This window comes from Danio rerio, chromosome 9 (assembly GCF_049306965.1).
Source record: "Danio rerio strain Tuebingen ecotype United States chromosome 9, GRCz12tu, whole genome shotgun sequence".
Taxonomy (NCBI): domain Eukaryota; kingdom Metazoa; phylum Chordata; class Actinopteri; order Cypriniformes; family Danionidae; genus Danio; species Danio rerio.
Window position 1 is genome coordinate 55,175,934 of NC_133184.1, and position 26,501 is coordinate 55,202,434.

The 26,501-nt window shown below is 37.7% G+C and overlaps 1 protein-coding gene across 9 annotated transcripts in view; it reads right to left on the reverse strand.

Annotated features, from left to right (window-relative positions):
- Positions 1 to 26,501, reverse strand: part of trpm2 (transient receptor potential cation channel, subfamily M, member 2) — a 93,424-nt gene that overhangs the window by 60,800 nt on the left and 6,123 nt on the right. For 8 of the 9 annotated variants that reach the window (XM_009304992.5, XM_073912315.1, XM_073912312.1 and 5 more), the window contains 8 exons: positions 25,555 to 25,664; positions 22,074 to 22,147; positions 19,256 to 19,424; positions 16,265 to 16,445; positions 11,033 to 11,199; positions 6,925 to 7,105; positions 4,818 to 4,879; positions 816 to 1,016 (listed from right to left, as the gene is read on the reverse strand). In XM_009304992.5, coding sequence (XP_009303267.2) covers positions 816 to 1,016; positions 4,818 to 4,879; positions 6,925 to 7,105; positions 11,033 to 11,199; positions 16,265 to 16,445; positions 19,256 to 19,424; positions 22,074 to 22,147; positions 25,555 to 25,662 — 1,143 coding nt within the window. In that variant the 5' untranslated portion in view covers positions 25,663 to 25,664. 9 annotated transcript variants of the gene reach the window in all.

The following is a 26,501-nucleotide window of genomic DNA, read 5'->3' on the forward strand; positions in this document are numbered from 1 at the left end:
TTATTATATTATATACATATATTTTATCTATAGAATTTATACAATTCTATTTATTATATTTATAAAATAAATAAGTAAAAATATTAAATAAAATAAATTAAAATAAAAAATAAACAAATATAAATAATAATAAAATATTGAACTATTCATTAGTTTAAATAAAATAACATTTAGCATGATCCCCTTTTGTTTTTCTAATATATATTATAATAATTACATTTCATTTTAATGTTACTCTTACATTCAGAAAGTAAATCTGCTAAGCTGAATGGTGATAATGGAGCAGTATTGCAGAGACCTTCTGACATTTTATTATCACAAAGCTTACACACAGTCAATATATAGACACTTTACTTGCGTTTGATATCCTTTATATGCATGTATAATTACTTTTGCCAATTTTATTTGATGAGAACACCAAGAAGTAGTTTACTCTTTCACCCACAGGCATAAATCCACATTAATATTTTATCTTTATTACTTTATTAATCATTAAGTCTAGCTTTATTCAATAGTTCAATAGTAACAAACAATGTCTTGTTTTCAAAAATATTTGAAGATAGAGTTTTTTTTTCTTAAAACAACCAAAATAATCTGCAAATGGGCTAAATAGTTTAAAGCACAAAACAAGATGATTTCACTTACTCCATTGCCATATTATTTTTCTTGTTTTGAGAAAAAAAAGCTCACTTAAATTTGACTTTGAAAACAAGACTATATTTTTGCTGGTCTAGAAAATGCTTCTCAATTGCTAAATTGTAATTTTGTCTATCAGTTGAATCTCTTTAAAAATGTTGTGTCTATTTTTTTGTTACCTTCTTAGTCCACTCAATGATCTGCAACTCAGTGAAGTTTTTGTACTCTTGCAGGAAAAACCTCTTCAGGAGCCGGTTGATGAGAGCCATGGTGACCTTTGACACGGGCACGGAGGCCACATGAGCGATAACATCCGCCAGACGTCCAGAGCCCTCCAGTACAACACACGGCGTGTGGTTCAGCATCGAATTATAGATCGTCTGTCAATAAATGCGTATATTAGCCTCAATGAAATCTATGAATCATAATACTTTTCTTACTTAGAGTGTTTGGGCCCTATCATACACAACACACAAATAAAGCACAAGACGTCTATGGCACGATATGGTACTATTTTCAGACCAGCGCAACCCTAATTTTCAGATTTTGCGCCACATTGTTTAAATAGCAAATCCATTTGAGCCACTTAATGAATTCATGGGTGTGCTGGTATATAAAGGAGGTGTGTTAAGGCGCATTGTTGGTGAGTTGTTATTTTAAGGAACTGAAATAGACAGCGCCATTGACCAACTAAAAGCTGCTCTAAAGTCCAGCACAGTGCATTTAAGTTATGCGTCTGTGGGTCCAAATGCTTACAGATTGCTTAAAGAGCCCATATTATGGGTTTTTAAAAACGCCCCTCCATGTAGTGTGTAACACAGCTCTAAGTGAAGTGAAGTATCCAGCTAAGGCTTAAATCTGTTCGTGTACAGGGTTTAAAACGGTTGATTCATCTATAAAAGAGTCGACTCATAGTGCTTCAATTAAGTCACCTTGATACCGAGTCATTAGGTGTTTCGCCATGACATACGAACGAAACCAAGTTATTCACGTGCACGCGCAAACCCGGGAGATTTGAAACCTGCGGCCCCGCCCTCTGACATAGAAACCCACACACACACACACAAACACACACCCACCCACAATCGGCTTAAAGCCCAGCTTTAAGCAGTTGGAAACTACTGGAAGCTACATGCTACAAAGAATACTTAGTTTGTTAAAGGAAGGATCAGTAAAGACTGGACATGTCAGAACATGCATCGGTTTCTTCCTCCATTTCTCAAGTGTAAGTACGAGCGATTAAAGTTGTTGCCTCGTTTACTCGAGCTTGCAAATGTATTTAGATGTGATTTGTTACTTGTCGTGTGCGTGCATGGGCGTTGTCGTCCGGAGGAGGTTTGTGTGTGTTTGTTTGTGCGTGATGTCGTCTGGTGGAGGGTTACATCTGTGTGTGTGTGTGTGGACGCGTGCGCGAGAACGAGGGCAATATATATGTGTGTGTGTGTGTGTGTGTGTGTGGACGTGTGCGCGAGAACGAGGGCAATATATATATGTGTGTGTGTGTGTGTGTGGACGCGTGCGCGAGGACGAGGGCAATATGTGTGTGTGTATGTGTGTGGACGTGTGCGCGAGAACGAGGGCAATATATATGTGTGTGTGTGTGTGTGTGTGTGTGGACGCGTGCGCGAGGACGAGGGCAATATGTGTGTGTGTGTGTGTGGACGTGTGCGCGAGAACGAGGGCAATATATATGTGTGTGTGTGTGTGTGTGTGTGTGTGTGTGTGTGTGTGTGTGTGTGTGGACGTGTGTGCGAGAACGAGGGCAATATATATGTGTGTGTGTGTGTGTGTGTGTGTGTGTGTGTGGACGTGTGCGCGAGAACGAGGGCAATATATATATATGTGTGTGTGTGTGTTTGTGTGTTTGTGTGTGTGTGTGGACGCGTGCGCGAGGACGAGGGCAATATGTGTGTGTGTGTGTGTGTGTGTGTGTCTGTGTGTGTGTGTGTGTGGACGTGTGCGCGAGAACGAGGGCAATATATATGTGTGTGTGTGTGTGTGTGTGTGTGTGGACGTGTGCGCGAGAACGAGGGCAATATATATGTGTGTGTGTGTGTGTGTGTGTGTGTGTGTGTTTGTGTGTTTGTGTGTGTGTGTGGACGCGTGCGCGAGGACGAGGGCAATATGTGTGTGTGTGTGTGTGTGTGTCTGTGTGTGTGTGTGTGTGGACGTGTGCGCGAGAACGAGGGCAATATATATGTGTGTGTGTGTGTGTGTGTGTGTGTGGACGTGTGCGCGAGAACGAGGGCAATATATATGTGTGTGTGTGTGTGTGTGTGTGTGTGTGTGTTTGTGTGTTTGTGTGTGTGTGTGGACGCGTGCGCGAGGACGAGGGCAATATGTGTGTGTGTGTGTGTGTGTCTGTGAAAAGAGCAGAATGTGACAAGCTAGGAGATCTCCTCGCCAGTTCTTGGGAGTTTTTGCTCAATAGAATAGTTAGTCGTCTGTATTTTCAAGTCCACCGTCTGTGTTTACATTCATCCACTGGCAGCTAAACTCCACGCCTTACACTATAAAGCGTGTATGCACTCTGACTACTTCTATTTTGTTGATTAGCTGCTGGCTATTCACTCTGTCTCTGGCTGAAAGCAAGCAGTGAGTGTCAACCAATCGCAACAGACTGTCATCGGTCCAATCAGAACAGATTAGCTTCGCGCTAAAGAGAGGTTTGGGAACAAATGAATCACTGGACGATTCATATGGGAGTCGCTGGGATAATCAGGTAAAAATAAATGCAGATTATAAGACCATGAAAGTGTTTTTTGACCTTGCATGCATATTAGACTGTTGTTGGAGACCCTTACAACCAAGATATGACCCTATTTCATGTATAATATGGGCTCTTTAATTTACACAGGACAGCAAGACACAAATATCTTTACAAATGAAAACGATTAAAGCATTAAAATGATACAAACATTATTATGTTCTACATCAGTTTTAAAACCACTGCCTCATGCCTTCATGTCTGGGGGGCTTTTTTTCAGTTCATTCGTGACAATCTGCATTAGTATAATGTTATTATATTCAGCAGGATTATTTATTATATGCAAATGTATATTTGTTTTAATATAAAAAATTTAGATTTGTCCTCCTGTGGGGTTTTGGAGACGTCTGCATCACCATATAGAGCATGAGAGCAGGACGTGTGTTTGGATATAACTCAGTTGTTTAAGCACACTTAATTATTATTGTTCATTTATTCATTTGCTGGAAATTAGAACTGAATTTAGCAATAGTTTTAAAACATATCTTTGCACTAAACAAAGGACAATAAATATGTGGGCTAATGGATGTGTTCAGTGGAGTGAGTTTACACTGTTACCTTACTCCACCAAAGTAAAGGAGTAAATAGTAAAAGTAAAGAAAAGAGAAAGTAAAGAGGCTGAATGGAGGAGGCTGGTTCTTTATCCTCGTGCTACAGATGCTCTGTTTAACTGTTTTCTCATTAGTGAAGTGTTCAATTTTTCTACTTACAAAGTCCGCCATGTAAATAGCAAATGCACCACGCGACTGACTCTTAAAGGGAATGTGAGATGAGACTCTGATTGGTTTAATGCACGTTATGCTCAAAACACACCCAGAACTCATTAAGAGAATAAGCACAACCCTGTTAGACCATGCGCCAGGCCACACTTTAGACTTTGTGCCTAGATCAATAAAATATAGCTCTTGCATTGCTTCTGGACAAGCAAAACTTGTTGAACAAAACAAAGCAAAAGTTGAGCAAAACAAAGTCTTGCATTAGGAATTACTATGCCAAAATTAAGCAAGTTTTTCCTTAAAACAAGCAAAATAACCATACTTTTCCTTTTGACACATGACTATTTTGCTTGTTTTAAGAAAAAAACTCTCGTTATTTTAACATTTTTTTTGTTAAAGCAAGACTTTATGTTTTGCTTTTCCAAAAATAAGCTTCATGATTTAAAAATGTAAATCTTAAATTAAGTCTATACTTATGAATAAAACTTTTTTTAAAAAGATGGATTTTTTTGTCTAATTTAAAATGGCTTGGGCCCATGATACTTCATGATCTGGACAAAAAAATATTGAATTCCCTCACTTTAAATGTCTGCAATAAATATTTTAACGCTGTTATTCTAGAAATGAATGAAACAATCTAGAGATTAAAAAATCTAGAAATACTGTTTTAAAAAAAGCTGATGAGTTGAAAAACTCACATTTAGAGTTCCCGGACCGCCGTCCAGAACCACACAGACCACTGGTATCGTCACTCCACTCTCTGATGGAAAACAGACAAACATAACCACAAGTAATTAAGTGATCAGCAAACAGTGTTAAAGAGCCATGCAATCAAACATGTGGCTTTTACCAACAGTTTTGAGATCTGCATTGCTAAAAATGATCCTTTGACTAATATACACTCACCGGCCACTTTATTAGGTACATGTCCAACTGCTTGCTAATGCAAATTTCAAATCAGCCAATCACATGGCAGCAACTCAATGCATTTAGGCTTGTAGACATGGTCAAGACGATCTGCTGCAGTTCAAAGTGAGCATCAGAATGGGGAAGAAAGGGGATTTAAGTGACTTTGAATGTGGCATGGTTGTTGGTGCCAGACGGGCTGGTCTGAGTATTTCAGAAACTGCTGATCTACTGGGATTGTCACGCACAACCATATCTAAGGTTTACAGAGAATGGTCTGAACAAGAGAAAATATCCAGTGAGCGGCAGTTCTGTGGGCGCAAATGCCTTGTTGATGCCAGAGTCAGAGGAGAATGGCCAGACTGGTTCCAGCCGATAGAAATACAACAGTAACAGGCTCACCAAAACTGGACAATAGTAGATTGGAGAAACGTTGCCTGCTCTGATGAGTCTCAATTTCTGCTGCCACATTCGGATGGTCCGGTCAGAATTTGGCTTTAACAACATGAAAGCATGGATCCATTCTGCCTTGTATCAGCGGTTCAGGCTGGTGGTGGTGGTGTAATGGTGTGGGGGATATTTTCTTGACACACTTTAGTACCAATTGAGCATCGTGTCAACACCACAGCCTACCTGAGTATTGTTGCTGACCATGTCCATCCCTTTATGACCACAGTGTTCCCATCTACTGATGGCTACTTCCAGCAGGATAACACACCATGTCATAAAGCGTGAATCATCTCAGACTGATTTCTTGAACATGACAATGAGTTCGCTGTACTCAAATGGCCTCCACAGTCACCAGAGCTCAATCCAATGTAATGTGTATTTATATAGCGCATTTATTGTGTATGGCCATACACTCAAAGCGCAACATGAGTGTATGGCCACAAACATGAGGGGGATCTCTCCAAAACACCACAAGTGTGCAGCATCCACTTGGATGATGCGACGGCAGCCACAGGACAACAGCGCCAGTGCGCTCACCACACACCAGCTATTGGTGGAGTGGAGAGACAGTGATAGAGCCAATTCAGTGGATGGATATACCCCTACTCTATTACGAGAAGTGCCATGGGAGTTTTAATGACCGAAGAGAGTTAGGACCTCGGTTTAACGTTTCATCCAAAAGACAGCGCCCACTGACAGTATAGTGTCTCCTTCATTTTACTGGGGCATTAGGACTCACACAGACCACAGGTTGAGCGCCCCCTGCTGGCCTCTCTAACACCATTTCCAACAGCAACCTAGTTTTTCCCATGTGGTCTCCCATCCAGGTACTGACCAGGCTCAGGCCTGCTTAGCTTCAGTAAGTAACCGGTCTTGGGCTGCAGGGTAATATGGCTGTGGCATATCCCAAAAGAGCACCTTTGGGATGTGGTGAAATGGGAGTTTCGCATCATGGATGTGCAGCCGACAAATCTGCAGCAACTTTGTGATGCTATCATATCAATATGGAGCAAAATCTCTGAGGAATATTTCTAGCATCTTGTTGAATCTATGCCACGGAGGATTTAGGCAGTTCTGAAGGCAAAAGTGGATCCAACCCGGTACTAGTAATACCTATATACTAGTGTACCTATTAAAGTGGCCAGTGACTGTATACAATATCACAATATCACAAAGGTGATTTTGTCAGTATTTTGACTTTTTTAAATGATTAGATTTCAGACTTTTAAATAAACATTAATGTAAGGCTTATTTATTCAGATTTTAGATCAGGTCCAGGATCACACAAGGGCATAAAAGAACACATATATAATTCTCGCAATTATATTTGGGCATTTATGTACATGTAAAAAGTTTATAGTTTTACGCATCAAATTCTTTGTGACTCGGTGGAATGAATACGATGGAGAATGTACTGTATAATCTAATAGAGCACCAGCACAACCACACCTCTATTTCCGAGTGATAGTTTAGAGATAAGTTTCTCCAGACGGGCCCGCAGCTCAATCTCAACCCCATAATGTCCTTGAGTGCCATCATCCACCAGCAGGAAGTGAGTGTGATTGATGTCGAGGCAGGAGAGACGGCCCTGACCCTGCTCATCCAGAGAGTAATACGCCGGAAAACGGCCCTGAAACAGACAAAGCAAGGAGATCAGATCATTGATAGCCTTTACAGCAATTGCAGACCACAATAATCAACATAGAAAAGTTAGATCTGGTTTACAGTGTAGTGTCAGACTGTAGTAAATTCATAATGTATTTGGAACAGAACTGAAGCTGGTATGATCTTGATATCATACTTTGCTTTAAAGAGCCCATATTATGGGATTTTGAAAATTCCCCTCCATGTAGTGTGTAACACAGCTCTAAGTGAAGTATCCAGCTAAGGCTTAAATCTGTAAGTGTACAGTGTTTAAAACTGTTGATTCATCTATAAAAGAGTCGACTCATAGTGCTTCAAACGAGTCGCCTTGATACCGAGTCATTAGGTGTTTCGCCATGACATACGAACGAAACCAAGTTATTCACGTGCACGCGCAAACCCGAGAGATTTAAAACCTGCGGCCCCGCCCTTTAACACAGAAACCAACACACACACACACACACACAAACACACACACACACAAACATGCCGGTCGATTGAAGTCACACTGCAGATGGATATTATATCGAGTCTCTACCCAAAGATGAAACATCAGCATTATAACCAAGCAGTTGGAAACTACTGGAAACTTCTGGAAACTACATGCTACGAAGAATACTTCATCAGCGTTTGTTAAAGGAAGGATCAGTAAAGAGTAACTTACTGATGGACGTCAGGATGGGTTTCTTCCTCCATTTCTCAAGTGTAAGTACGTGCGATTAAAGTTGCCTCGTTGACTCTGGCTTGCAAATGTATTTAGTTGTGATTTGTTGCTTGTAACCGCGTGTACTGTATCAGGTTAACTGGCTATATTCTCTTATCGCGTGCAAAGTCACGTTAAAAACGCGACGCGTGCTGCTTTGTTTATGGAGCTCCGTGGTAGAGGTCTGCATTCCCGCGCCAGATTTCTGAGGCGCGGGAATAAATTTCCGAATAAATCGCGGGAGCGTTCGGTAACGGGTTTAATTTGGGACGGGAGCGGGCTAACTTGGTTTCGTTCGTACGTCATGGCGAAACACCTAATGACTCGTTATCAAGACGACTCGTTTGAAGCACTATGAGTCGACTCTTTTATAGATGAATCAACAGTTTTAAACACTGTACACTTACAGATTTAAGCCTTAGCTGGATACTTCACTTCACTTAGAGCTGTGTTACACACTACATGGAGGGGAATTTTCAAAAACCCATAATATGGGCTCTTTAAAGCAAAGTATGATATCAAGATCATACCAGCTTCAGTTCTGTTCCAAATACATTATGAATTTACTACAGTCTGACACTACACTGTAAACCAGATCTAACTTATGCGAATGAGAAAGAGAGAGCGTTGTCGTCCGGAGGTGTGTGTGTGTGTGTTTTTGTGTGTGTGTGGCAGCTGTTACGTTATAGAACGTATTAATTATTTGTTTGTTTATTTTATATATATAAATATTATATATATATTCAGATTTGTGTTTTGTTTATTCATTTGGAGCTGATGTTGTGTTGTGCGCTGTGGAGCATGCGCAGCTTTCTCTCTCTCTCTCCCTCCCTCTAGAGCTGCGCTTGATTGCGGTCCAGCCGTGTTGCGTGTGGGAGCGTATATAAGCTGGAGGAGAGGAACAATGGGGAGATCTTTCTGCTCGGTGCAGGTCGCAAATCTCCGTCGTCGTCGTCGCCGCCGCTGTTGTTCCGAGCGTCTCCTATCTTCTGCCCCAAATTGTTGGTTGACTTGGTGTGAATTGATCGATTTCTGTTACTGACAATTTGATTATTTTCTAAAACGGCTCTCTGTTAAATCTGAATCTATTGGCTTTTCTGATTAAATATTTATGTATATTATTTTTGGTTAGAAACAGAAGCGGTAGGTTGGGAATCGCCATTTACTTTAAAACGTTTTCTCCTGGTTTGTGGTAGCAAGGGAGAAAGGGAAGTTTGCTGTCATTTTATTTGGGGTACTTTTATTTGAGCAGGTAAGTTAGAATTATTTCCCCGCAAGTTAGCTGTCTTTTTGTTTATTATTAAGAGATGCTTCTATCTTTCTTGTCTAAGGAAATAATAAATATTGTTACTACTTGATCAGCGTTGTGATTATTGTGAGTTGGGACAGGAGAAGGGGAAAACCCTAAATTGAGTATTTGAGTTTATCTCTTTGTTTTTTTTTTTACACTTGTTATTGTTCCCACCAACCCTAGACTGGTCGGGACGTAACACAGCTAAAATCCACGCCTACACTATCGAGCGTGTAACTGACTTACAGCCACAACTTCTCACCCCACAAAACCATTCTATGGAATAATGTTGACATTAAGATAAATAATAAATCTTTTTTCTGGGATAAATGGTTTAACAAAAACATTATTTTTGTTTCTGATCTTTTTAACAGTAACGGTGATCTTTTAACTTATGAGAGTTTTATAAACATGTATCAATTCCCTATTCGCTATATGGAATTCAAGTCAATTATAAAGGCTATACCTAGTGGATTATTATGTCTGATGAAAGCTGCTCTTAGTTATGAGACAGGTACCAAACAATTGTCACAGTTACTCCTAGGAGGAAAATCTATTCTTAGTAAAGAATGCAATAATAAATTTATACGTCAAGTGTCCCAGTCACATAACGCAATCACTCCTAGAGGAAAGTTTTTTTGGGGATCCATAATTGTTAATATTCAATGGAGGAAAACATGGTTATTACCATATAAATTCTGTATTCCTAATAAGATGAAAGAGGTGCACTTTAAAATTTTGCACAATATTTACCCATGTAATGCACTTTTATCCAAATATTGTGATGTTACTGATATTTGCACATTTTGTAAGAATGAGAGTGAAGACATTTGTCACTTATTTTTTTCTTGCGATGTATCATCACTGTTTTGGGATGATTTAAGCTCATATTGTTTTTCCAAGGTGAATATGAGTGGTAATTTGTACCTTAAGGATGTTATTTGCTATTTTGAAAACCAAAACAAGGCGTTAGAAGCCACTGTGAACTTTCTTATACTTGCTGGAAAATTTTATTTTCACAAAGATTATCCAATCTTTAATGACTTATTGACTTTATTGACTTCTTATGTGAAATAGAACATTTAATTAAATCTCTTAGATTAATTGAAAATAAGAAATGTACTTCTTTCTTGAGCAAATATTATGAGATCTTTCATGCTACTTGAATATTTATTTTTTTTATTATACTGTCTTTTTTTTAAGTTTTTTTTATGTACTGTGTTTTAGTTTTACTCTTATCTTGTGTATGTAATGTGATTGTTGTGTAAAAGAACTGTTATCTTTTACTATATTCTAAATTGTATTATACAGTTTCTTGAAGCAATAAAAAAAAAAAAAAAAACTATCGAGCGTGTATGAACTGTGATTACTTTTATATTGCTGATTAGCTATTGGGCATTTCACTCTCTGACTGAAGGCAGTCGACCAATCGCGACAGACTGTCATCAGTCCAATCAGCGCAGATTAGCTTCGCGCTAAGGAGGGGTTTGGGAACAAATGAATCACTGGACGATTCATACGGGAGTCGCTGGGATAATTAGGTAAAAATAAATGCAGATTATAAGACCATGAAAGTGTTTTTTGACCTTGCATGCATATTAAACTGTTGTTGGAGACCCTTACAACCAAAATATGACCCTATTTCATGTATAATATGGGCTCTTTAAGGGAAACAGGTTTACTACCTTTTTTTTAAAGTAAAGAAACTAAAAGTGAGTAAAAAGTGAGACGAAAACTATATACTAAATACTCCTTAAATGTTACATTTGTGTACATGTGACCATTACCCGTCATCAGAAAAGCCTAAATACTGTGTTAAACTACAATCATAATACCACAATTCTCTCTCATTTGAAGTATAAACATGACTCTGGGGTTGTTCATAGTGTATGTACAGCAGTTTGAGGTGAGCGTCTGACCTCAGGATGGATGAGTGTGCTGCGGTTGTGAATGACTCCCCAGGGCGCAACACCGATGACGACGATCTGTCCCTCCATTGACCCACTGCTGAGTGTATAATCCCTCACAGCCATGCCCACATGCTTCATCACACCCGCATGAGTTCCTCCCGTCAGGATCCACGCACCTGCACACGTGAAGCAAAGTAGTTTCAAAGTAGCAGCTTAATGCATCTTCAAAAATGTTGTTTCTTTGATATTGAAAAAAGGCAGGGAAAGACACTTTCACACACAGCAGATTCAAGGATTTTCAAGCACCATTTATTTTAAATCAAGCACTTTTGTAATTCATACCCTAGCATGTGTCGCACCATAAAAGTCCTTACTGTACTTTACATTTCACATACACTTAATGTTTACATAAAGATTGATTGTTTTAAAGTCATGTTAAAAGAACTGTAACTTCAATACTGGTGATATTCAAATGCAGTTTCTGAAATATTGGTAAAATGTGCATTATTTGTCAGTGTTATTGCACAGTGGTGGCACACTGGCTCAGTGGTTAGCACTGTGGCCTCATAGCCAGAGGGTCGCTGGTTCGAGTCCCGGCTGAGCCAGTTGGCATTTACATTTTACATTTAGTCATTTAGCAGACGCTTTTATCCAAAGCGACTTACAAATGAGGACAAGGAAGCAATTTACACAACCAAGAGCAACAATGAATAAGTGCTGTAGGCAAGTTTCATGTCTGTAAAGTCTAAGAAGGGAAGTATTAGTAGTATTAGTTTTTTTTTTTTTTTTTTTGGTACAGTTAGTGTGATATTCAGAGAGGCAATTGCAGATTAGGAAGTGTAGTGGAGACTAAATAGTTGGGTTTTTAGTCGTTTCTTGAAAGTAGCGAGTGACTCTGCTGTTCTGATGCAGTTAGGGAGTTCATTCCACCAACTGGGCAGATTGAGCGTGAGCGTTCGCGAAAGTGATTTCTTCCCTCTTTGGGATGGAACCACGAGGCGACGTTCATTCACAGAACGCAAGTTTCTGGAGGGCACATAGATCTGCAGAAGCGAGAGCAGATAAGAAGGAGCAAGGCCAGAAGTCACTTTGTAGGCAAACATCAGAGCTTTGAATTTGATGCGAGCAGCAACTGGCAGCCAGTGCAAACGGATGAGCAGCGGAGTGACATGTGCTCTTTTAGGTTCATTAAAGACCACTCGTGCTGCTGCATTCTGAAGCAGCTGAAGAGGCTTGATAGAGTTAGCTGGGAGCCCGGCTAGTAGAGAGTTGCAGTAATCCAGTTTGGAGAGAACAAGAGCTTGAACAAGGAGTTGAGCTGCATGTTCAGATAAGAAGGGTCGGATCTTTCTGATGTTATAGAGTGCGAATCTGCACGATCGACCAGTTCTAGAGATGTGGTCAGAGAAGTTTAGTTGGTCATCACTCGTTACTCCAAGGCTTTTCACCATTTTGGATGCAGTAATGGTTGCCCCATCTATCTGGATTGAAAAGTTATGGTGTAGAGTCGAGTTGGCAGAAACTACAAGCATTTTCGTTTTTGCGAGGTTCAGCTGAAGATGATGATCTTTCATCCAGTGTGAAATATCCAACAGGCAGGCTGAGATGCGAGCTGGAACCGAGGGATCATCAGGATGAAATCAGGAGGCATTTCTGTGTGGAGTTTGAATGTTCTCCCCGTGTTGGCATGGGTTTCCTCCAGGTGCACCCACAGTCCAAACATAAGCGCTATAGGTGAGTTGGATGAACTAAATTGGCTGTAGCGAATGAGTGTGTGTGTAAATGAGCTTGTATGGGTCTTTCCCAGTACTGGGTTGCAGCTGGAAGGGCATCCACTGTATAAAACATATGCTGGATTAATTAGCGGTTCATTCTGCTGTGGCAACCTCTGAAATAGAGACTAAGGGCTCTATTTTGATGGTACATGCGCAAAGTGCAGAACGCAGGGCGCAAACACTTTCAGGGCGTGTCAGAATCCACTTTTGCTATTTTAAGGTCTGAAAAATCCGTGGCGCATGGTCTAAAAGGGTTGAGTTTATTTTCTTAAAGAGTTATAGGTGTGTTTTGAGAATAAAAAACCAATCAGAGTCTCATCTCACATTCCCTTTAAGTCGCGAGTTAAATGAGCCATGGTGCATTTGCTATTTACATGACGTAAAGTAAGTGTAAGTGGAAAAACTGAACGTTTCACTAGCTAGAAAACAGTTAAACAGGGCATCTACAGTGCGAGAATGAGAGGTAAAATATCTACTTTCACTTTCGCTCTCGTGGATAGGGAAACCTTGTACACACAGACATCCATTAGCCTATACATAATTAATTTAGTTTATTAAGCGCAAATATTTGTTTCAAAACTATTTCTAAATTCAGTTTTAATTTCCTGCAAACGAATAAATGAACAATAATGACGAAGTGTGGTCAAAACCCTGAATTATATCCAAATACACCTGCTGCCCCATATGGTCTGAAACCTGACAGGTGGACAAATCTAAGCTTGTTTTTAATAAAACAAATATAAATATGCATATGATAGATAATACTGCTAATAATAATAACATTATACAAAAGCAAATTAAATTAACTGAAAAAGCCTCCCGAGATGAAGAAGGCATGAAAGTGGTGGTTTTTAATATTTACGTAGACTAGAAAATAATGTTTTGTAATATTTTAATCCTTTATATATATATATATATATATATATATATATATATATATATATATTCTTATTATATCCTATTTATATCCTTAATATTTTAATTATTTTTCATATGTAAAGATTTTTGTGTATTGCTCTATATCTTGTGTGTATTAAGCAGTGTGTAAGCGAGGCGCAACTCTGCGCTGGACTTTAGACCGGTTTTGTTCTGGTCTATTGGAAAATCTATTATAGTTTCTCAAAATAGCAACGCGCCAGCTATGCGCCTTAGAACGCCTTCCTTTTTAGACCAGAACGCCTATGGGCGCACATATGAGCGCAAATGCATTTGCTATTTAAACAGCGTGCTGCAAAATGTCAAAACGACTCTTGCGCCAAGCTGAAACTAGCAAACAATTATTGCGTCGCACCTTGCGCCACATTGCGCCGGGTGTATGATATTTGAATATGAAAATGAATGAATGAACGTTATTGTACAAGAATTATTTCAGGATTTTTTAAGTATTTAAGAAATTCTATTTTTATTTTCTTTTTTTTTAAATTGAGTACAATTATTGAAATAAAACCATAAACTTTAATTCAAGCACTTTCAAGGACCTTGGTTTGTTTTTAAGTACTTTCCAGGCCTTTAATCCATATGTCTGCAATTCAAGTACATTAAAGACTACCATGAAACGACTACCATTAAATGACATTAAAAAATTCTGTTTCGAAAAACAAACAACTCAAGGCCCTGATTTATCCTTTATTCCTCTGATACTGACTGCAATTGCTGAGCTTTAAAAATAGTTTGCAAACAATGTGTTTGTCACATAGTATCTACAATATGTAGATATTACCTCAGGACAGTCACAGTTCATTAGTTCAATAGAAAAATTGGCTTTTGTTTAAATAATTGTACTGTATTAGTCTGTCTAGTCATTTTGATTTATATTAACACCAAGCGATGTTAGGGATGTTAGAATTCAATTTATTTAAAGACAGAGATGTAAAGTTTACAGTCTGTCCTATAAACTTTTTTATGTTGCTACAAAGACTTGCATAACCTTACTAATTTGTTTTAATTTATTAAGCTGATGGGAAATATAACATCATTTATATTAACCAGTTTATAATACCATAAACTGACTGCCAACAATTACCCATTGGAATATTTTGTTTGCTATGGTATGTGTGTGTGTGTGTGTGTGTGTGTGTGTGTGTGTGTGTGTGTGTGTGTGTGTGTGTGTGTGTGTGTGTGTGTGTGTCTATCTCTCTGTGACAATGCATATAGGTGTATAGAAGTAAGCAAACAAATTGAATTGAGAGAAATTTAAAGCATGAAATTTAAAGAAAAATGGATAAATGTGTAAAAGGAAAGAAAGAGAAAGATAAATAAATACATTAACAAAATTAAATTAAATTAAACCGAAAATTAAATTAAATATACAAGTTTAATAAAATGAAATATAAAAATACAATTAAATTAAACCGAAAATGTAATTAAATATAAAATTTTAATAAAATGAAATATAAAAATACAATTAAATTAAACCGAAAATTAAATTAAATATACAAATTTAATAAAATGAAATATAAAAATACAATTAAATTTAATTTAAAATTAAATTAAATAGATTTTTTTATTAAATAAAAAAATGTAATTTAATTAAATTAAGAGGAAATAAATGGAGGCACACTTAGTAATAATGTCGAGGGAAACCATAAAAGACCTAAATCTCAGACGGTCTCTCAGAACACTTGCCATCCCTGGGCATGTTTACCTATTTATGTCTGTTATTTATTTTAGGAATTGTTCACAGTATTTCCTATAATATTTTTTCTTCTAGAGAAAGTCTTATTTGTGTTATTTCAGCTAGAATAAAAGCTGTTTTTAATTGTTTAAAAACTATGTTAAGGTCAATATTATTAGCCCCCTTTGATTGTCTACAGAACAAACAACTGTTATTGTGATGCTGACAACGCAGTCGGGATCCTCATGCAGTTTATTACAAGAATGGTCTGGCAGGCAAAGGTCAATCACAGGAGCAAACGGGTACATACAGGTAATCCAAAATTGTGATCACAAACAGGCGAATGGTCGATACAGGCAGTAAGGAATCAAATTGAGAGAACAAGGCAAAGGGTCAGAAAACAGCTAGGTGACGTAATGTTCACAAACAATATAACAAGACTCAGCACTGTGTGTGTGTAAGTGTGGTGTAATTATCGTCCATGTAATCAGTTCATAATGATCCTCCGGCTGTGTGTGTAATTAATGTCACACAGGAACAGGTGTGTGTGAGGTGCATGACAGGATTTGTAGTTCGTAACTGTGGCCGATTTGTAGTTCTCCAGCGATACGCAATAGCTAGATCGCTGATGACTGTAACAGTTATACAATGACTTGCCTAATTACCCTAACTTTAGCCTAATTAACCTAGTTAAGCCTTTAAATGTCACTTTAAACTGAATACTAGTATCTTGAAGAATAATAGATTTTGAGTGCAATTATTAGAAATGAGTTATTAAATCTAGTTATTAAAAAATCTTCTTTCTGTTAAACAGACATTGGGGAAAAAATAGATCACTGTAGATCACTGTACCTGTGGTCTGGGCGACTTTTATGAGGCCGCGGCGGAACTTGTCCTTCAGGTGCGTCTTGATGTAGAAGTTTTTGGCTCCGCCGGTCACGGAAATCAGCAGGTTTGGTGAACGCAGTTTCCACTGTTCTGTCATCAACTGGTACAGATTCTCACAAGACGTGTCAGAAGACACCCGGACATACTACAACAGAATTAAAGTTCACATTAATACAGCAGATATTGCTTAACAAACACCTAGTATGGGTTTTTGAAAATGACCTTCCATGCAGTGTGTATCACAGCTCTAAGTGTAGTGAAATATCTAGCTGAGGCCTAAATCTGGAAAGTTCACCGTGTTTAAAACTATTTATTTATCTATACAAGAGTCGGCTCATAGTTGTTCGTCTTTAGCTGTGCCGACATGACATGCGGAACTCAAGCCCTGCCCATTTGTTGCAAGCGCAGACCCAGGAAATTTGAACCCCCCCGGCCACAAACACTAGAAAGAAATAGAGGAAGACAAACACTGTAGCAGATCCCGGTTGAATTATGTCATGAAGACGTTGTGCTCTGAAGTGTGAGATGTGAGGCTGTGAAGATTCAGTGGTTGTTTATTTCTGCAAAAATACCTCAGCATTATAGCCCCAGCCTTGAGCTGTGTTCTCATCATTTTTCTGACAAGTGCTTTAGCAAACTACATGCTTACAACGAAGGATTCATTGGCCTTTGTTAAAGGTAGGATCTGAAAAGACTATTGATGTATGGGACTGTGGCGAGGGGGCGTGGCCGAGAGCCGTGGGTACGGAGTGAGGCCACCGTGTAAGTGGATACACCTGCCGTGCGCACCTGCCTCGGATCCCACGGAAGGAGCTCTGGACAATAAAAGGAGGAACGATGGCAGAGGAAGCCGAGAGAGGACCGGGCCCGGACATATTTTACTTTTGCTTTCAGTTTGATGGCAGTCTCCGTGAGGAGCTGCCGTCCGTTTGTTTTGGTTTAGACGGCAGTCTCCGTGAGGAGCTGCCGTCACTGTTATTAATAAATATTTTAAAACTGCGTCGGTTCTCCGTCTCCTTCTTCCTGGCGGCCAAAGGGGCCGTGAACTTTATTACAGGGACTTTGTCAGAGCTCGACAGAAACTTTACAGTACACAGTTCATGAATCAGTTCCTTCCTCCATTTCACAAGTGTAAGTAACTTAAGCGCGATCAAAATGGCTGCCTCCTTGTTTTCTCCAGCTTGCAAATTCTGTGTTTAATTGTTTGTTACTTGTAATCGCTCCACTTCGCTTATACTGCATCTAGTTAACTCTATATTCTCAAATTATGTCTAAAACCATGTGGAAAACGTGACGTGTGCCACTTTGTTTACGGATTTAAATGCGTTTGTAAGCTCGCAATTCTCTTCTGTTTGCCGTTGCTATGGCCACCTTCAGCTGTTCATCCACACGTGCGGCCGTCAAGTTTGAAAATAGTTCAGCTTTTGCCACTGAGTGGATTAATACAGAATGTGTGTCGTGCTTAAGAATAAAGTATATGCTGGTGGTTAACTGCATTGCTTTAATGCACTCCTGCATTGGGCTCTCACATACACTCTGCACTCTGACTACTTCAACAATGTTGATAAGCCGTGATGGGCATTTCTCTCTGTCTCATTCTGAACACAGTCGACCAATCACAACAGACTTTGGCCCTGCTTACATGAGTGCGTTTTAGTTTTAAAACAGTGTTTTAAATCAAAAACGATCCACGTCCACACTAGCGTTTCACCTGGCATTTCTGAACATTTCTGCGTCCACACTACGCCACCAAAACGTATATCAGGTGACCATTCGCGCTCTCTGGGCATAAGCGTTCTAGTATAAACAGGAAGCATCTGTCTCGCTTGGCATTTGGTTATTGTTAGTCAACAAACGCCGGTTAAACAATGAACGCGATGGCAAAGAAAGCAAGAGAGGTATTTTTGTGGACAGACGACGAGGTCGAGTTGTTGCTGAACATAACAAATGAACAACTGCACAATGCCGCCTAAAACAGACAATAGTGCAAACAACGCTCCCATTTCTGTGTCCATGTTGTTGTTTACAGTGAAGGCTGGTCTACTGTCTTCCGGTAGCGTTAAAGCCATGTGTTATAGTCATGTGATAGGGGCTTGACGAATACGCAAAAACACAAAAGCCCCAATCAGGTAGCGAATCTCAGCAGCCACGCCTCCGTTTTCAGATGTCTCCGTTTTCCCCCATCCACACTGAGACAGAGCAGCAGCTTTTCAGAATGAAAACGGCCTCTCCAGCGTTTTCAAAACGCTCCGTATTCGGCACTCGAAAACTCCGGCGTAGTGTTGACGGATGGCGTAACCGTAGCAAAACGTATGCGTTTCAAACTAAAAAGCATTAGTGTAAACAGGGCCTTGGTCATCAGACCAATTATCGCAGACTAGCATTGCGCTAAGGAGAGGTTTGAGAACAAATAAATCACTGATCGAATCATATTAGAGTTGCTGGGATGAAATGAAAGGCAATATAAGTGTTTCTTGACCTTGCATGCTTATCAGCCTGTTGCTGGAGACCTGCAAAACTAAATTATGACCTTTTTTAATGCATAAAAGGGGCTCTTTAAGGGGGCTAATAATATTGACCTTAAAAAATTTAAATCTGCTTTTATTCTAGCAGAAATAAAACAAATAAGACAAAATATTATAGGAAATATTGTGAAAAACTTCTTGCTCTGTTAAACATCATTTGGGAAATATTTGACAGAATAAAAAATTCACAAGGCGGCGAATAGTTCTGACTTTAACTGTACTTACTGTAAGTGATGAAAAAAACCCAGCAAGGTCAACAAAAAGGCACACAAATGAAGAGAAATTTGGGAAACTCAATTTACAGTTATTAACCATATATCTATTAAGAAAACGTACCCATGTTATTTTTCCTGTAGTGTTTTTATGTCTAAACCAACATTAAACGCCTATAATACACAGAATTTCAGCATGAATCAGGTCATCATTTTACCTTCCCGGTTTTCTGTCCAAGTCCTCCAAAACTAATATCTCCAAAGGCATCGGTGGGTGTCTCTCTGACGTGCCTGTGTTTGTCCCACTGTTCCCCCATATAGTCCTCTGGTTTGATGGCCTCATCGCAGTGCTGGACCTTCGGGTAACCACACTTACAAATCCCCTCCCTGTCAACAGTAATCCATGTTATACACACATGAGTTACAACCCAACAACACACGCACCACACACATTGTCCCAATGTTGCTGAACTACACACAGATGACAACAGCAGTATACACACGTGACCTTTTGTTTACTGCTTGTCCGGCCACATATGACTGACGCATTGTTTATGAAGTTTTAAATACACAGAATGACTGTTAAATGAATGATGCACATGTTATTAGATATTTTGATATAGGATATTTTGATGCATTCTTTTGGCATCTCCTTCCAGTTGCATTGCATGGAAAAAAAAGCCATGTAGGTTTAATGATTTATTTATTTCTTTATTTAAAAGCTAAATATAAAGTAATATAATTTTTATAAAAGCTTAGATTTTAAAAAAAATGAGTTTAAAAGTTGTACAAAAACAGTTAAAAAAGTTTAATTTAAAAAAAATTGCCCTTTACTAAAAATGTAAGGCAAAATAATAATAATAGTAAAAAAAATTGAACTGGGTATATTTAAAACATCAGGCTTTTATGGCTCAAATAGTGTGATATAGAGAGAATCTGGAAAAAAAATAAAAAATAACAAATAATATATATATGTGTGTGTATAATATAATATATTATCATTATATTATAATAAATTATATATTAGAAAAAACTATTTCCAGAATTACTACTTTCTCTGTTTCTTAACTGGAATAATCTTCGCTATATAAATTTTCAGCGTCAAAAAATCTAACAAAAGTATCCAATTTGGTGCGGATGCTGATATTTATATGCCAACAAGTAAGATAAAACAATATAATATTTACATAAAATGATATAAATATCAGTCATCACTCCAAAATGTCTTAGTAAAAAGATATTTAAACACTTAGTTTTATGCAGTTATTATAATTGAGAGATGGAAATAAACATTCCTCAAAAATTCTGACGTGTTTTAGATGCTTGCGAAGATTATTCCAGTTAAGAAACAGAGAAAGTAGTGATTCTAGAAATAGTTTTTTCTAATATATAATTTATTATAACATAATGATAATATAATTAAAATAATTTTACATGTTTTAGAGTTTTGTGAAGACCATTTCACTTCTATTGATCATAGAAAGCAAATGTTCTGGAAATAAAGCTTCCTCAAAAGATTTGACATGTCTTAGAGCTTTGTGAAGATAATTTCACTGCTGTGTAACAGAAAAAGTAAAGGTTCTGGAAATTAAATTTCCTCAAAATATTTGACATGTTTTAGAGCTTTGTAAAGATCATTTCACTGCTGTGGATCAAAGAAAGCAAAATTTCTGGAAATAAAGCTTTTTTAAAAGATTTTACATGTTTTAGAGCTTTGTAAAGATCAATTTGCTGCCGCGAATCAGAGAAAGCAAAAGTTCTGGAAATAAAGCTTTCTCAAAATATTTGGCATGTTTTAGAGCTTTTTGTTGATCATTATACTGCTCCGGATCAGAAGAAGCAAATGTTCTGAAAATAAACCTTGCTCAAAAGATTTGACATAATTTAGAGCTTTATGGAGATAATTTCACTTCTGCGGATCAAAGAAAGCAAATGTTCCGGAAATTAACCTTCCTCAAAAGATTTGACAGATTTTAGAGCTTTATGAAAATAATTTCACTGCTGTGGATCAGAAAAAGCAAAGGTTCTGGAAATAAACTTTCCTTAAAAGATTTGACATGTTTTAGAGCTTTATAGAGATAAATTCACTGCTGCGGATCAGAGAAAGCAAAGGTTCTGGAAATAAACCTTCCTCAAAATATTTAAGATTTTTCAGAGCTTTGTAAAGATAATTTTACAGCTGCAGATCATCGAAAGCAAATGTTCTGAGAGAAAAAAAAAAACATGCTCAAAAGAATTTAGTAGTTTTAGAGATTTAAGAAGATAACTTTGAGAGGAAAGCTCTGGAAAGAAATATTCCTCTAAAGATTTGAGATTTTTTTAGAGGCTGAAAATGTTCAATCGACTGCTGAGGAACAGAGAAAGTAAAGGTTCTGGAAATAAACCTCAAATAAATATTTTTCTCAAATAAAGAAAACCTAAATTACAGCAGTTCAAAAAGTGTTCATCTTTAAGTTTAAATTACAAAATAAATAAATAAAGAAACTACATAAAAATCTACAGCATAAAGGCATGTGACCAACAAGCTAAAAGTGGACATTTGTATAAAATTTACTAAAATATATTTACTTTAGAAAAACAAACAAACAAACAAACAAACAAACAATCAAATCAGACAACAGAAAGCATGCACAGTAGTAGATTGTGTACCACAGGTTTAACAGCAAAGTTTTGCTCACGTTGTTTATTCATAGGCTTGCTTCCTCAAAATTATTAGCCCCCTTAGGCAATCTTATTTTTTCGTAGGTCTACAGAACAAACCATCGTTATACAATGACTTACCTAATTACCCTAGTTAAGCCTTTAAATGTCACTTTAAGCTGAATACTAGTATCTTGAAAATCATACAGCCAAATATTATGCACTGTCATCATGGCAAAGATAAAATAAATGAGCTATTAAAACTGTTATGTTTAGAAATGTGTTAAAAAAAAACTTCTCACAGTTAAACCGAAATTAGAGGAAAAATATAGAGAGGGGGGGGCTAATAATTCTGACTTTAACTGTATATAAACAAGGTCACTGAAGGCTCCATACCTGCCATCCTCCACATAGAAGCAGCACTCTTTCTTCTTGATGTTTTCTTTAATCCAGGAGGCGAGTGAGCAGCGCTGGAAAGAGGGAGACAGAGACAGATATCGGCCGCCTTTAGCAGTGCTCACCGCGAGTGTTTGCACAAGGGTCGGCTCCAGCGCTGCCTCATCCATGCTCAGGTCAGACACAGTGAGCGTGAATGAGAAGCGCAGAGATACAGGAGGGGGAGGGTGTGTGTGTGTGTGTGTGTGTGTGAGCGGGACGGCCTACAATGCATTTGCTGCTGCACTGAAAAACTGCACTGCTGCACCAGTGATGTCAGACACACAGACGGAGGAATTGCTGGAATACAGCCCAAAGCCTCATTTACTTAATGAGGAGCTGCGCTATGGAAGCATACCGCACATTATGCTAAAATGTTTGCTTGTGTGTTTGTGTGTGGATTTTATTAAATGCTATTTCATGTATAGTTAAAGTCCAAATTATTTGCATTCTTGTGGATTTTTTCAAATATTTCCAAAATTTTGTTTAACAGAGCGAATAATTTTTCGGAGTATTTCCTATAATATTTTTTTCTTCTGGAGAAAGTTCTATTTGTTTTATTTAGGCTAGAATAAAAGCAGCTTTTAATTGTTTTAAACCATTTCAAGGCTTAGGGCTCTATTTTGATGGTCCATGCGCAGAGCGCAAAACGCAGGGCCCGAAAGCTTTCAGGGCGTGTCAGAACGCATTTTTGCTAATTTACGGACGGGAAAATGCGCTTTGAGCCAAGGCGCATGGTCTAAAAGGGTTGAGTTTATTTTCTTAATGAGTTATAGGTGTGTTTTGAGAATAAACCAATTAAGAGTCTCATCTCACATTCCCTTTAAGACCCAGCTGCGTCACGCCAAGAGTGCATTCGCTATTTACAGGATGCAAAGTAATTCTAAGTGGAAAAAATTTGCATTTCACAAGCAAACAGTTAACAGTTAACAGCTTTTTTTTAACAGAAAACTGTTAAACAGAGCATCTACTGCATGAGAATGAGAGATAATGGAACTACTTTCACATTCGCTCTTGGATAGGGAAACCTTTACGCACAGACATCAATTAGCCTATAAATAATTAATTTCGTTTGTTAAGCGCAAAGATTTGTTTCAAAACTTTTTTTAAATTCAGTTCTAATTTCTAACGAATGAATGAACAATAGTGACCAAGTGTGGTCAAAATACTGAGTTATATCCAAATACACCTGCCATGCCACATATGGTCTAAAACCTGGCAGGTGGGCAAATCTAAGCTTGTTTTTAATAAAACAAATATAAATATGGATATAAAAAATAATACTGCTAATAATAATAACATTTTACAAAAGCAAATTGTTATGAATGAACTGAAAAAGCCTCCCGAGATGAAGAAGACATAAAAGCAGTGATTTTTCATATTTATGTAGGCTAGAAAATAATATGTTTTGTAATATTTTAATCCTTTATATTTATATTCTACATCTATTATATTATTATTATCTATTATTATTATTATATCCTATATATATATTCTTAATATTTAATTTTTTCATATGTAAAGATATTTGCCTATTACTCTCTTGTGTGTATTAAGCAGTGTGTAAGCGAGGAGCAACTCTGCGCTGGAGTTTAGACCGGGTTAGTTTTGGTCTAATGAAAAATCTATTATAGTTTCTCAAAATAGCAACGCGCCAGCGGTCCGCCTCAGAACGCCTTCCTTTTTAGACCAGAACGCCTATGGTCGCACAAATGAACGCTAATGCATTTGCTATTTAAACAGCGTAGCGCAACGCCTCAAAACGACTCTTGCGCCAAGCTGAAACTGAAGACTATTGCGCCGCGTCTTGCGCCACACTGCGCCGGGTGTATGATAGGGCCCTTAGTCTCTTATTTATCAGGGGTCATCACAGCGGAATGAACTGCCAACTATTTTAAGCCATTTATTATTAGCCCCCTAAGCAATATTTGTTTTTCGATTGTCTACAGAACAAACCATTGCTATTGTCATGTGATGGACGCTGACAACTGAGTGCAGATCCACATGCCGTTTCTGGAAATCAAGCTTCGTCAAAATATGTGACATGTTTTAGAGCTTTGTAAAGATCAATTTGCTGCTGCGGATCAGAGAAAGCAAATGTTCTGGAAATAAACCTTCCTCAAAATATTTGACATTTTAGAGCTTTGTGATCACCATTTTACTGCTGTGGATCAGAGAAAGCAAATGTTCTGGAAATAAACCTTCCTCAAAATATTTGACATTTTAGAGCTTTGTGATCACCATTTTACTGCTGTGGATCAGAGAAAGCAAATGTTCTGGAAATAAACCTTCCTTAAAAGATTTGACATGTTTTAGAGATTTATGGAGATCATTTCACTGCTGCGGATCAGAGAAAACAAATGTTCTGGAAATAAACCTTCCTTAAAAGATTTGACATGTTTTAGAGATTTATGGAGATCATTTCACTGCTGCGGATCAGAGAAAACAAAGGTTCTGGAAATAAACCTTCCTTAAAAGAGTTTATTTATTTTAGACATGAATGATCGTTTCGAGAGGAAAGTTCTGGAAAGAAATATTCCTCTAAAAATGTTAGATTATTTTAAGAGACTTGAAAAATATCAATGATCTGCTGTGGAACAGGGAAAGCTAATGTTCTGGAAATAAACGCCAGCAAAATATTTGGCATTTTAGAGCTTTTTAAAGATCATATCAAAATTATTTGCATTCTTGTGAATTTTTCCTAATATTTCCAAAATTTAGTTTAACAGAGCGAAGAATTTTTCATAGTATTCCTATAATATTTTTTCTTCTGGAGAAAGTTTTATTTCGGTTAGAATAAAAGCAGTTTACATGTTACATAAACGCACTAAATCAAACTACAGCAGTGTTTATTTGAGAGCGCACAAGAAGATCTGCGCTTGAGCCGCGTATATTTGAGGAGGCGTGCAAAAAGTTTTGTGCACGAGCAAATCCCCCATCGGCGCACAAGCAAAGAGATTTGCATGCTGTAGGGCAGGCTATTACAATAAAAGTGATCTTGACCTGTAACACTGCGCTCATGACATTTGTCATTGAAATAACACCACAGGTAGTTTGTAGATCTGTGTAAAAAAAAGTCTGCTGCCACAGCTGGAAAAAATCCTAGAGGAAACACTGGAATGAGATATTTAATTAACTCATTACCTTCAACATTGACAAAACTCTTTTCAATTGAGTAGAATTAACTTTCAGTCAATTTTCGGTTATCTGCACTCATTTCATTTGAAAAGTGGACTGTTGGGTTTTACAGTGTAGTAGCTTATTATTTCATAAATGTTCATACATAAACTAACATTAACTAAATATTCTGTGTTGTACATTTATAATAATAAATAATATGTAAGAAATGTGCAAAACTATATTATTATTATTATTATTAACTAATCTTAATTAAAGTTTATAAAATGTACACATACACAAAGAGATAAACAGTATGTCTCACCTTATCAAGTTTTCTGAATAAACTTGTCAGTTTCACATTTTCTAGCTGGACTCCTAACTGGTTGCTGTTGCCATTTGGGTGGATTTTCACCCCTGAAGTACCCAGCATTTCTACAAACAAAAACATGCATTTATTTTTTATCTTTTTGCATTAGATGTAGATTTAACGTGTGGATACATGTTGTAATATGAACATACAAAGGACATGTGCATGCTTTTTTTGCCATAATATTTTCTTTTTCAGTTGATATTTAACACCTAACCTCCTTTGTTAAGTTATTGGTTATCTTTTAATCTGTTTAGCCCCTTTCACACAGTGATACCGGTAAATATCTGGAAAATTTCCGGAACGACTTTACCGGTATATTCAAAAAAGCGCTGTTCACACAGGCGAGGACGTTACGGAAATTTTCCGGAAAAGAGCGTTCACACATCCATTCCAAAATACCGGTAAATTCTGACATCATTAACCACAAATGAGCCTTAAACGGCTGCGCTTGTATTTGTAAACATTTGACTAAATTACAAACTCTGTGGATGATCAATATTGTGAACAACTTTCGCAGGATCACTTTCGCATGTCGAGATGTTCATAATATGTGCGTGTGCAGGCGCTCACAAGCTGTTTCACAGGCACACGCAAAGCTTGAAGGTAAACAAACAACGGCTTATCATAAGCATCTCATCGATGATTATTTACACAGTTGGCATTAAGAAGAACATATAAACGTGATCTGACTAACTTCTAGCAGCTAAATGTGTCTAGAAAAATATTCAAAGGCTTTTATTCTCACAAACCACGCGGACGTAAATGCGTCTGACTGTTGTGATTGGCTAAAGCAGACGTCTCACGTCAGCACGTTTTAGACGTGCACGCGCTTATTACGGGAATCTTCCTTCTGCATTCACACAGCGCAGCATTCCGGCAAATTGCCGGTAATGTCACAA